The following is a 13842-nucleotide window of genomic DNA, read 5'->3' on the forward strand; positions in this document are numbered from 1 at the left end:
ACTTTAAGAACAACTATATAAAAACAAAGAAACAGGGAGTAGTGATTCAAATAAATACTTCGCACCAGAAAAAGCAAAAGCTCTTTAAATATGAGGGCTCCCTGGTGCTAGAGTTTATTTAAAGAAACATTAACTACAGATATATCACTGAATATTAAAAAAATGAAAAAAAAAGCCTGTGACATGAAAACGCAAATCAACGGGAAGCACAATTTCATTTATAAAAACGTCATTAATATGCAACTTTTCAGGAACATAGCTGCTTCATAAAAGAAGATGTGCCTGGGCTCTGCAAAATCAGAAGTTTCTAGGGTAGCTGCTTTTCATTAGAAAATAATTTTCACAGGCCAGGCATAGTGGCTCATGCCTATAATCCCAGGACTTTGGGATTTGGCTTGAGGCCAGGGGTTTAAGACCAGCCTGGGCAACATAGCAAGACCCTGTCTCCAAAAAAAAAAAAAAATAGCCAAGCAAGTGTGCAAGTGTGGTACTGTGTGCCTGTAGTCCTAGCTACTTAGGAGGCCGAGGTTGGAGGATCACTTGAGCCCAAGCACTTGTGTTTGCAGCGAGCTAGGACTGAGCCACTACACTCCAGCCTGAGCAACAGAATGAGACACTGTCTCAAAAATAATAATAATGAAATAGAAAAATATGAATTGCTCAAACTGACTTAAGAATGAAAACATACCAATAACCCTGAAAGGTACTGAAAAGTTTTCAATGAATCTACTCCCAAAGAGACTTCATGCCTAGACAAACTTAGAAGTGAATAACATCAGACACTGATGCAGACATTTCATATACTACTTTAACAGTTCCATAATATTTTTTAAAATGGAATCCTCTCCAGTTGTTTTATAAAGCTAACAGGATATCAAGATTGAAATTTGGGGACGAGACAAAACAAAATTACAGGCCAACCACTCTCACTTAGAAATCCATATATTTTTTAACCCTAGGGAAAAAAGCAGTATGTTTAAAAATACCATGGTCATGGTAGGTTTGTAATAGGAATGAATCCATATGGTTTGCCTCTGGAAAACTGATGACTTTAAAATATAGTATCAATAGGTCAAAAAAGGAATAGGTACTTTAAAAACAAATAAAATTCAACACTTATTGCCAATTTAAAGGGGCTAGGATTCCTTAACATGAGTTTTTAAAAACAAGTAAGTAAAGCTTGTTCAACCTTTCACTATACAGAGATTTCCATTAAAGTCAGAATTAAAACAGGTTAATATTCAACTATTGTATTGTTCTAGATGTCCTAGCAAAGCAAAAACAAATGAAGCAAAACTACTATCATTATCTGTGGATGGTATTATCTAAATAGAAGGACAAGGAAAATCAAGCCAATGGAACATAAGAGAATTCAATAAATTGCTGAAATATAAAATACATAAACCAAAATAAATACCTTTAGTGTAGATCAGAAATAATCAGCTAGAAAATTTGTAAAATATCCCAATCACAAAAGGAGAAAGGAAAAGACTCAGAAATAATCTTAAGTTTTAGCAGAATCTATTATGAAGACAACCACAAACCTTCATTAAAGGAAGTGATGAAAGATTTTGAATAAGCAAAGAAAAAATATATTATTGGATAGAAAGACACATTATAAAAATATCAATTATTTACAAATTAATTTATAAGTTTATTGCAATTCTAATTAAAACCCTAATGATTTTTTGAAAGTAGCCAATTTCAAATATATATCTGGAAGAATAAGCCAGTAAGAACAGCCTAAGAAAGATCTGAAAACAAAGAACCAATAACTAATAACTTACTCCAGATACTTAGGCATTTTGTAAATCAAAAATAATTAAAACGGCACAGTATTGATGTAAGAATTGATTGAGAAATCAATTAAACAGAATATAAGAATTTAATATGTGAGGCCAGGCACCCTTGTTCATGTATGTAATCTCAGCACTTTGGGAGGCCGAGGCAGGAAGATTGCTTGAGTCCAGGAGTTTGAGACCAGTCTGAGCAACATAGAGAGAGCTTGTCTCTCTTTTTATAAAATAAAAAATAAAAATAAATTTTAAATTTTAACAAAAGAATTCAGTACATGATCAAGATTGCATCATAATTATAATCAACAGTAATCCCGGCACTTTGGGTGGCCAAGGAGTTTGAGACCAGCCTGACTAACATGGAGAAACCCTGTCTTTACTAAAAATACAAAAATTAGCAGGGTGTGGTGGTACACACCTGTAATCCCAGCTACTCGGGAAGCAGAGGCATGAGAATTGCTTGAATCCAGAAGGCAGAGGTTACAGTGAGCAGAGATCGTGCCACTGTACTCCAGCCTGGGTAACAGAGCAAGATTCTGTCTCAAAAAAAAAAAAAAAAAAAAAAAAGACATTATGTTTAGTTATCTATTTGTGAAAAAATATCACATCATATACTAAAATACACTTGAGATGGATTGAAGAGCACTCAACTTGCTGAGAGTAGTACAGAAAAATGGATCTCCTCCTTTGGAAGCGTTAATTGGCACAGCCTTCCTGAGAGCAGCCTGGGTTCATCTATTAAGCACCTGAAAAATGGTTGTGTGGTTTTACTCTATAACTCCTCTTCTAGAAATCTTTCTGAGAAAAACAATCAACAATCCAAACACATTCTTTACAAAGTAAATGAGCTAAGCATTCAACTCATGACACTGAAATAAAAAGGAACAGACCAAACCTAAAGAAACAATAAGGAAGGAAATAATGAGATAAGGGCAAAAATCAATGAGTTAGAAAACAAAAAGAAACAACTGAGAAAATAAAGCCAAATGCTGAAAAGATTAATAAGATCTCTGGCACCGTTGATCAAAGAAAGAAAAAATAGAAGGGAGGGAGAAGTGGAAAGAGGAAATGAAGGGAGTGAAGATGATGCAGATAAAATATAAAATAATGAAACACCAAAAAATTTTTAAGTAAGAGTTAAGAACCACAATATACTAATCAAACTGAAAATCTACATAAAGTATATAGATTTCCTAGAAAGCTATAAAATGTCAAGATGGGTACAAGAAGAAATAAAACATTTAAATAAGAACGAATAGGTGGTAAACTGAAATAGTCAAAGACTTCCCCTCCCAGGTGCTTTTTTTTTAAAAAAAAAAAACAAAACAGGTGACTTCCTTCTATCACCAGGATTTTCAATGATGGGAATTCAATAGTTTTTATTCTGAATATTGCATTAAATTGACATGGCCAGAAAAATATATGGCATCCTTTTAGGCAGAGGCATCAATTCGTTCAAGGCCTATCACACAAGCCTTCTGATGCATGGTACATTGCATTTTCACATTAAATGTAAACAGAGAGGGGCCAGGCGTGGTGGCTCATGCCTGTAATCCCAGCACTTTGAGAGGCTGAGGGGAATGGATTACCCCAGGTCAGGAATTCGAGACCAGCTTGACTAACATGGTAAAACCCTGTCTGTACTAAAAATACAAAAATTAGCCAGGCATGGTGGCATGCACCTGTAGTCCCAGCTACTCAGGAGGCTAAGACAGAAGAATTGCTTGAACCTGGGAGGCAGAGGTTGCAGTGAGCCGAGATTGCGCCACTGCACTCCAGCCTGGGTGACAGAGCAAGACTCCATCTCTTATTAAAAAAAAAAAAAAAAGTAAACAGAGACAAAAAGTTTTATGTCTACTAAACCATAAGGCACCAACCTAATGCAACAGCTGTGGATTAGCCACAGTACTGCAGAGCACCAGGGGCAAGGTCAGCCAGCATAGCGGATCACTATCACCACCCCAATATTTCCATATGACTTCAAGATATTCTAATTTGGTAGAGTTGGGGGGAAGAAGGGGTATTCTGTTGAGTCCCTGCTGTGGATTTGCTGAGAGATTCCATTTGACTAAGGCTGTTAAAATCAGTCTGCTGTCCCCAACCACGTGACAACCCCACTACTGCTGATAGAGACAGCAGTGAATGAGATGCCTGCTCTGTGCCCAAGGAGAGTAGCCACGCAGATGCCCACCAGAGACATTTCACTGAACAAATACACTTGGAGCCTCTAGTCTATTCTAGGCAGCACGTTTGCTCCAGACATGAATGCCCTAAAAAAGTTCAGAGTAAAGACGATTTTTCCAGTGACCTAATTCTACAATGTGGGTAAGTAGCACTTTTTCCTGAATTAGAAAGTGAGATGAGGAACCAAGAAGGCTCAACATTGTATCAGTTGAACATACTTAGGCATGGCATGGGGATCTGGCTCCCGTGAGGTAAACTGGCAAAAGCATTTGAGGAAGATATTTCTTGGGAATGGCCTGAGAAACACTTCAGCACTGACAATAAAAGGAAAGGCATTAAGGATTAAAGAAGCTTCAGGCTAGGAGGTGGTCAGCATGACAGCATCTGGACAGGTTAAGGTGCAGAAAAGTTTTGTACTATCCGCAAAGGAACCCCTCGCCCCGTTCCCAGAATCTATCACAACACAAGAAGTAGAGTTGTAAAGTCTTAGGTTTAAGCTTCAGCTCTATTATTTCTATTATTAAATATATGACCTTGGACAAGTAATACTTTTGAGCCTCAGTGTCCTCATGTGGGTAAAGAAGTATAACACCCATTATAGAAGAGAGAAACTCCAGAGGTGGCTCCATCAGACTCTTCCTCTACATGCTGCTCCACCTGTAAAAAGGTGCAGTCTTTCCTTCCCTTCAATCTGGACTGGCCCTGTGATTTGCTTTGACCAATAAATGAGGCAGAAGTGACCTGTATAACTTCCCAGGCTGCACGTGCAACAGCTGGAACCCAGCTGCCCTGTTATAAATGTAAGAAATGTAAGCCACATGAAGCCATTTAGAGAGGACCATAGTACTCCACTTGACAGTCCCCAGCTGAGCTCTCAGCTGAAAGCCAGCACCAACTGCCAGCCACGTGAGTGAGCCACCCTGGATGAGTGAGCCCAATCGAGCCACCAGATGACTGCAGCCCCAGCTGACAATACATGAAACAGGAGAAATGCCAGCTGAGTCCAGTCCAGGTATATTAAAGTCAAAATCTCACAGAACACAAAAATCATGTAATCCAACACATCACCAGGCTAAAGAAGAATAAACTGATCAAGAGATGCAGAAAGAACACTTGACAAAATCCAACATCCATTGTGTTGGTTAGTGCTATGTGTCAACTTGACCAGGCCAAAGAGTGCCCAGATTAAACACTATTTCTAGGTGTCTGTGAGGGTGTTTCTTGATGAGATAAGCATTTGAATCAGATACAGTAGATTGCCCTCTTTAATGCAGGTGGGCACCATCCAATCCATTGAGGGTCTAAATAGAACAAAAGGAGGAGGAAGGAAGAATTCACTCTTATTTCTGGCTACTGCTTGAGCTAGACCATCTCAGCTCATCCTCTCCTGCCCTCAGACTGGGATTTACATCATAGGCTACTCCAGTTCTCAGGCCTTTGGACTTGAACTGAATTGCACCACTGGCTTTCACAGGTCTACAGCTTGCAGACAGAAGATCATGGAACTTCTCAGCCTCTATAATTGTGTGGGCCAATTCCTTGTAATAAATCTCCTTTTATATCTATATGTAGCCTATTGATTCTATTTCCCTGGAGAACCCTAACTAATACAGTCATTCATAACAAAAGCTCTCAGAAAACTAGGAATAGAGGGGAACTTCCTTAACTAGATAAAAAGCATCCATAAAAAACCCACAGCTAATGTCATACTTAATGGTGAGAAACTAGAAGTTTCCCCAGTTAAATTAGGAATAAGGCAAGGATATGCCCTCTCATCTCTTTTTCAACATTGTACTGGAAACCCTAATTAATGCAATACAACAACAACAAAAAAGAAAAGGTATATAAGATTGAGAAGAAAGAAATAAAATCATCTTCGCAGACGCCATGATTACCTATGTAGAAAATCTGAAAGAACTGACAGAAAAACTCCTGGAATTAATAAGCTATAATAACAAGATTGCTATACCAAAATCAATTGCTTTCCTATATATCAGCAATGAAATAAGTAGAATTTGAAATTTAAAACAATATCATTTACATTGTCACCCAAATAATGAAATACTGAGCTATAAATCTAACAAAATATGTATAAGATCTATATCAGGAAAACAATAAAACTCTCATGAAAGAAATCAAAGAACTAAATAAATGGAGAAATAGTCCATATTCATGGATAGGAAGACTCAATATTGTCAAGATGTCAGTTCTTCCCAACTTAATCTATAGATTCAATGCAACCACAATGAAAATCCTGGCAAATTCCATTGTCCGAATGTACCACAGTTTATTAATCCATTTGCTGCTTAAGGACATCTTGATTGCTTCCAATTTTTAGCAATTATGAATAAAGCTGCTATAAACATCTTTATTTTATGGCTAAAGTTATTTTGTAGATATCAACAAATTGACTCTAAAGTTTATACAGATAGGCAAAAGACCCAGAATAGACAACACAAATAACAGTTAGAAGACTTCTATCCAACTTCAAGACTTAATGTAAAGCTACGGTAATCAAGACATTATGGTATTGGTGTAAGAATAGACACCTCCCATTTTCAATATACTTTATTTTTTAAAAGTAGTTTTAAAGCCAGGCATGGTGGTGCACTCCTGTAGTCCCACATACAGGGTGCAGTGGCTCACGCCTGTAATCCCAGCACTTTGGGAGGCTGAGGCAGGAGGATCACCTGAGGTCAGGAGTTTGAGATCAGCCTGGCCAACATGGTGAAACCACGTCTCTACTAAAAATACAAAAATTAGCCAGGCGTGGTGGTGGGCGCCTGAAATCTCAGCTACTCAGGAGGCTGAGGTAGGACAATTGCTTGAATCCAGAAGGCAGAGGTTGCAGTGAGCCGAGAGGGTGCCACTGCACTCTAGCCTGGGCAACAAGAGCAAAACTAGGTCTCAAAAAAAAAAAAAAAAAAAAAAAAAGCTTTAGGTAGCACATAGCCACCAACCTAAAGACTATTTCCCAGCCTCCCAGCTGTGCCCATGGGACTCAGTGCTGGCCAATTGGGTGTGAGCAGGAGTGACTAGTGCTCCTTGCCAAACTGCCGCTAAAATAAAGGAGGGCCCCCATTCCCCTTCCTTTGGGCTGGAATGTGGCCTGATGATGATTTATCTCCAACACTCAGACAAAGGCAACACTAAAAATGACAGAAGAAGAAGACAAAATGAGCCCAGGTCTAATATGTCTCAGAGGAGTAATGATGAAAGAGAAATTTAAGAGTTTACTTTGAATTCTGAATGCAAATCCCCTCCACGGCCTTCAATAGCCTTTGAATCAAACCCACCAATTATAGAAGACAAGCCACAGCATCACCTAAAAGACCTAGGATTAGGGTAGAAAACTCAATGGACTCAGGTCACTGATTCAAACTATCCAAGACAGGGGGAAGCAAATCAAGGCCCACATCATCTTGACACTATTGGATCATCTTCTTGAATCTTCCACCTCTGCTCCTTTTTTTGACAGGAGTTTCCTTGTTTGATAGGAGGTCTGAAAAGCTTGGGGCCTTACCTCTGGAGACTTTGTAAACTTCATAGAAGGAATAGAAGTGGAAGCCTAGTGAGGCAAGTAGGTAAAGTGCCAGTTCCCATTGGGGCAGCATGGCTCCTTGGCACGAAGGTTCCCGATGCCTACGCTGAGAGTTTCTGAGAAACAGAGACAAAACATTAAGCCATGAACATGACACTAGAGAACAGCATCTAAACATCAATTCAGTTAGTTCACACTCCCGGAGACCCATCACTATTCAAGGTGATACAGACATAACCCCAATCAAGCTTCCTCCTCCCTGTGACCTTACTCCATCCTGCATCCAACACACACACACACACACGCACACATACACCACACACGTGCATCCTGCCTGTCAAAGGGGTCAGGTCTTTCCCTAGGAGTTCCCACAGTCTCCCATCAGAGTATACATCAGACAGTTCTCTACCCATTGCATAATATGCCTGTCTCTTCTGTGGAGTGGACCCTCAGATAGCAGGGACCATGATCTCTGACTCACCAGCCCCTAGCACAGTGCCTGGGATGCAGCAAGAAGGGACTACCAGGTGCTCTGTGAATAATAAATGGCTTCAAAAAGTCTGAAAAGCACAAACAGTATACAAACCTCTAAATCAACAGGTTCACCATCCTTGTTGTCCCTTTCAAGTATCATACTATAGGCCAGGCATGGTGGCTCATGCCTGTAATCCTAACACTTTGGGAGGCCAAGATGGGAGGATCACTTGAGGCCAGGAGTTCGAGACCAGCCTGGGCAACATAGCCAGATCCCCTCTCTAAAAGTAATAATAAAATAAAAACTTAAAATCAGCTGGGCATGGTGGCACACACCTGTTACCCCATCACTTTGGGAGGCCAAGGCAGGTGGATCACTTGGGGCCAGGAGTTCAAGACCAGCCTGGCCAACACGGCAAAACCCATCTCTACTAAAAATAAAAGAATTAGCCAGGCGTGGTGGCGCTCGCCTGTAATCCCAGCTACTCAGGAGGCTGAGGCAGGAGAATTGCTTGAATCCAAGAGGCTGAGGTTGCACTGCACTCCAGCCTGGGTGACACAGTGAGACCTTGCCTCAAAAAATAAATATAAGAAATCAAGTGCCATCCCGTAGTTGATTATCATAATGGAATACTATAAACCTGTCTGTCTGCCATGCATCTATGCACTTTATTTATGTATTTTTGGAGACAGGGTCTATGTTGCCCAGGCTGATCTTGATTTCCTGGCCTCAAGTGATCCTCCCACCTCAGCCTCCTGAGTAGCTGGGTTTATAGGCACAAGCCACTGTGCCAGGCCTCATCTGTACATTTCTTAAAGGGCAGTTAATGACATAATCACAGGCATCTGTGACAGACACTGCTTGTTACCCACCGCCCCTCACTACCCCTTTTCAGAATTCAGTCTCTCTTCTTACACATCAATTACAATTTCCTCTGGACACCAACACTACACTGTAGCTAAGTGTGGACACCTGAATAGCTCCATTCAAAAGGGTGTGAGTGAAGGGACATGGCTGTGGCCATCTCTTTCTTTCCCTCCCTTTCCTGTTGAACAGAATTGGAACAGCCTCCATGGATGAAGAGGTGAAAGCCACATGGACAAGACAGAGGCCTCTCAGTCCCCAAATCCATGTACCACCCCCAAGCCCCAAAGTGCCCCAGACTACTTAGATCTAGACTGTTACAGGAAAGAGAAATGCATTTCTAGGTTGTTTAAGCCTCTCCTATTCTAGATCTCTCCATCATGGCAGCCATGACTATATTCTAAGTAATAGAGAAGGTATAGGAAAGTTAGGTCCTAAAATTCAGCAAATTAAATGATTCCAAATGTTCCAAGTAACAAAGAGTTCACTAAATTTAAACCCATTTATGGCCTTTACTGCTTTATTTAAACCTCTCAAGTATGTCTCATTGTGGATGCCAAAATAAGAGCAAAATTTTAAGCAGCACCCCCCACCAACCCCACCAAGTACTTCTAACATGTGACAGTCATGCCAAACCCCAGAATTCACACATTATCTCATTTTGTTTTCACAACAGCCTGGTGAAGTAGGTGGAAGTGGAACAGGGGAGGTAGGCATTTTATAGATGACAAATGTGATGAGGTCACAGAGCCAGAAATAACTGAGCCAGAGCAAAAAAGCAAATACTGCATGATCTCACTTATATGTGAAATCTAAAAAAAGTCAAACTCACAGAAGTGGTTGCCAGGGGCTGGGGGGGAAGTGGGGAAGATGTTGGTTAAAAGATGTTGGACAGGATGAATAAATTCTGAGGATCTATTATACAGCATGGTGATTATAGTTAACAATAATGTATTATATTCTTGAAAAGTGCTAAGAGTAGATCTTAAATGTTCTCACCATAAAATGATAAGCAGGTAAGGTGATGGGTATGTTAATTACCTTGATTTAATCATCTCACAATGTATAGCTAGACATCACATTGTACACCATAAATATGTACAATTTTTGTCTAAATAAATGAGTAAACAAGTAAATAACTGAGCCAAGGCTCAAAGCCAAGTCTTTGGACCCAGGCCCCTGCCCCTCCACTCTGCCATGGCCAATCCCATTAATGCCAGTGTACAGTTCCTCAGACTTAGAGCCTGGCTTAGAATCTGCCGCACACACAAACTCCTTTCTTCAGACCACTGGGAGACAGAGCAGGAAGGGAAATAAACTTCAGCCTTGATAAACCACGATTTCAGAAATAAGCAGTCTTGCACCCAGAGTGCCCCATTTCGTTACCTAAAAGTCACCCAGAAAGTTTGGTCTGGACTTTTCCTGCAACCTAAGAGATCCAGAAGCAATCATTCATGCTTTAAAACACAAGCCTAAGCCCTAGTATTTCAACACTTTCTCAAGTTCCTTACTATTCTTCAGAACTGCTTCTAGCTTTATCCATTTCTATTCACAATTTATTTTTAAATACTTTCATCTTTAGAATAACAAGACTCCTTTCTGGAACTTTTCAGGAATTTGGTAGTCTTCCCTTTAGTGGGAAGGTAATTTTAACTTCTTGGCTTATAATTTAATGTCTCGCCTGTCAAAAGATGTTGGTATTACATCGGATGACCTCTTTGCCTCATGAAGAATCTGATTAGCAAAAAGCTGATCTCCTAAATGGGCGACTGAAATTTGAACACAAATGATCTTGTAGACTGAATGAAAGTTTTAGAAGGCCTGCCATTAGATGCTTTTCAGGGACATTCTATCTGAGACAATCCTCCTGCATTAAGGATTTAATCCTCAGGGAACTAGAAAATTCGGTTTAATAATTTTTCATTTTGGTGCTGCTTTTTTTTTTTTTTCTTCCTGGAGACAGGGTCTTGCTCTGTTGCCCAAGCAGGAGTGCAGTGGCATGATCTCAGCTCGCTGCAGCCTCAACTTCCCAGGCTCAAGCAATTCTCCTGCCTCAGCCTCCTGAGTAGCTGGGATTACAGGCATGCACCACAATGCCAGGCTAGTTTTCTATTGTTGTTGTTGCCCAGGTTGGTCTCAAACTCCTAAGCTCAGGAGATCTGCCCACCGTGGCCTCCCAAAGTGCTAGGATTACAGGCGTGAGCCACTGCACCCAGCTTAGTGCTGCTCTTAGCTGGATTGTACAGTGAGTCCTTACTGAACATCACCAGTAGGGTCTTGGAAATTGTAACTTTAAACAAAACAATGTATGATGCTACTAATTTTACAATAGGCTAATAAGCAAAAAGTAAGTTCCTACTGCATATTTCTGGTCACAAAAACATCAAACATCTAAATAAAGACCAAAACACTTCTAATAGTAAACACTGAAATAAACAAGAGCTATACACATACACTTAAAGATTAATAAGCACAGGTAAGATCATTATTTACCCAAGTTTGATGAATCAGCAAGTGATGGCAGTTGTAGTGGTGGTGGGTTAAACCAAGGAATAAAATGTTGGCAAAGCAAAAATTATAAGGAGCACCTCCTGCCACCATGCAGTTCAAAACATTTACAATTAGGGTGGGCTCACTGAGTGCTTTCATACTACATTTTTTTGTCATGCATTTGTATGATTATCATAGACTTTACAAATTTTTATTAATTTGTATTCATTCATTCATTTTCCACCCCACTTGTTCCAATTTAGGGTCTCTGGTAGCTGAGCCCACTCCAGCAGCTCAGGATGCAAGGCAGGAACCAGCCCTGGACAGGATGCCATCCCAGCGCAGAACCCACTCATACTCACACCCCCACACTCGTTACCAAACACAGGTTCAGCTGCTCACCACTTGCAAAACAAATTAGCAAGATAGAGATATGGTAGAAAGAAAGTGACTTTATTACAGACCAAAGCTAGCAATGGGGAAGACAGTCTAGACTCTTGTCTTAATGGAACCACTTCAAATTTCCAAGCAAAGTGCAAAGGTTTAAGAAGGGGAAGCAAGTTGCGGCATGGGGTGAGGCAGTGCAGGCCGGCATGACTTGTTCCGATGACTCGTCTTGAATTGTTGCTCCATCTTGTGAACGGGCTGGCAACATCTGGGGCTCAGTTGGGTTGTAAATTAACTGTACCCTCGAAGCCATCTCCTGGTAGGGGAGATTTTCACAGGTGCCTGTACTATTTCAAGGTCTAGTCTCTGGAACCTCAACTTCAGGCTGAAGGAGCCTAAAGACCCTACTGAAAGCAGATAACAGTGGCCCCAAAGGCTCCCCAAAACGGGAGGCAATTGCAGGGATTCCTAGGAATGTCTGGCTTTTGTTGAATTTGAATTCCAAATTTGGGGTTGATGGCTAAGCCACTTTATGAGGCCTTTAAAAGGGACTAGATTCAGAGCCCCCTGCCTCGGACAGATGAGCATCAACAGGCATTTGATGCCATGACAGAAAAACTTAATAGGGCACTCAGTTACATTCACACACTGGGACCATTTAGACACGCCAGTTCACCTAATGGGCACCGCTGTGGGATGTGGGAGGAAACCGAGTACCCAGAGAAAACCCCTGCAGACATAGCGAGAATGTGCAAACTCCACAGACAGTGGCCCCAGCAGAAACTCCATTTTCTTCTACTCAGTGGTATAAGGAAACAATAACATAGTTTCAATGAAACAATAACAAGTTTCAATGAAACAATAACATAGTTTCAACAATGCTCTATGTTTTGTAGACATATACACAGAGATACATAGTAACTAGCAGCAAAACACCAGGTAACTAAGCAGGGAAACTAGCTGTCCCCTCACCCCCAAAATTTAGGAATTGAACCAGATAGTCTCCACCTGACAGCACAGTGATACATTCTGGCACCAAACCCACCTGTGGGGTTCGGGGAGGAGGGGTGGGCTGGTGCGGGGAGAGTCCCAGGCTGTGTCATTTATTGGTTAAAGAAACGGGTAGATAATGGCCTCCCAGATGTTTTCTTAGAGGGTTGTTGAAGGGGTTAAATGTAAAATGCTTAGCCCAGGGCCTGGCAGTGAATAAGCACTCAACAAACATTAGTAGTTACTAGTTAGTGAATTTCATTCATCAGGAGCCTACCTAAGCCCTGACCCTGATTTTCTCCCTGAATCAAAGAAATCTGGCCGACCTTCCTGGGGTATGCCCATCCTACGTGCATCTGGACCTCTTTCAGGAAGTTGGCATCCCCAGGGATTTCGTTAATGTCTCATTCCTCTTCTGACGCCCAATCCAAAGCCACCCTAGACAGCAAGCAAACTATCCCCAGGGGCCACCTGCAGGCTTTCAGCCTGGTGCCTCTTCCTCACCACCTACCTCTCTGCTACTCCCAAGGGAATGATAGGCAGTACTTTCCACTTTCATTTTCACCTCTCCATTACACGAATGCCACCTCGAAACACCACCACCACACAGACACTCACCCATCCTCCTTAACAGAGCTTTCTTCATCACACACTCTCTTTTCAACTCTTGCCTGTAGCTGACTGCAATGGTTACTATTTGAGACTGTCACTACGACAGTCACTACTGTTACTACTTGAGACAGTCATTAGGAGACTGAAGGAAGGAGGAGGAAGGCAGAAATGAAAACTTAAAACAAAAGTAACTATTTTAAAGGAAGAGACCAGGGGAAGAAGAGAGCTCCCTGCTTCTAGGGAGCAAAGGCAGCAACCTCGAGCTTCTACAGCCCTTTGTTTTTATTGGGTAGAAAGAGCAGGGAGGAGGAGGTAACGACTGGTCAGCTGCTTGATTGATCACAGGTTCATGTTATTGCTAACAGGCTTCAGATTTGCCTAATCACAAGAAACACTGTGCCTGGGTGGTGACTGCCCCCCAGCATTCTTTCTGGGAGGCAGACACAGTTTGTCAGTTTGCCAACAACCTGCTTTCATGAGAAACAGTTTGCTGTTTACTCATA

The 13842-nt window shown here is 41.1% G+C and overlaps 1 protein-coding gene across 6 annotated transcripts in view; it reads right to left on the reverse strand.

Annotated features, from left to right (window-relative positions):
* Positions 1-13842, reverse strand: part of HHAT (hedgehog acyltransferase) — a 347324-nt gene that overhangs the window by 317814 nt on the left and 15668 nt on the right. For 3 of the 6 annotated variants that reach the window (XM_001169380.6, XM_003339006.5, XM_016938152.4), the window contains exon 2: positions 7504-7637. The exons of the other annotated variants lie outside the window; for them this stretch is intronic. In XM_001169380.6, the coding sequence (XP_001169380.1) occupies positions 7504-7594 (91 nt within the window). In that variant the 5' untranslated portion in view covers positions 7595-7637. The remainder of the gene's footprint in view (positions 1-7503; positions 7638-13842) is intronic. 6 annotated transcript variants of the gene reach the window in all.

Source organism: Pan troglodytes, chromosome 1, assembly GCF_028858775.2.
Source record: "Pan troglodytes isolate AG18354 chromosome 1, NHGRI_mPanTro3-v2.0_pri, whole genome shotgun sequence".
In the NCBI taxonomy this organism is placed as follows: domain Eukaryota; kingdom Metazoa; phylum Chordata; class Mammalia; order Primates; family Hominidae; genus Pan; species Pan troglodytes.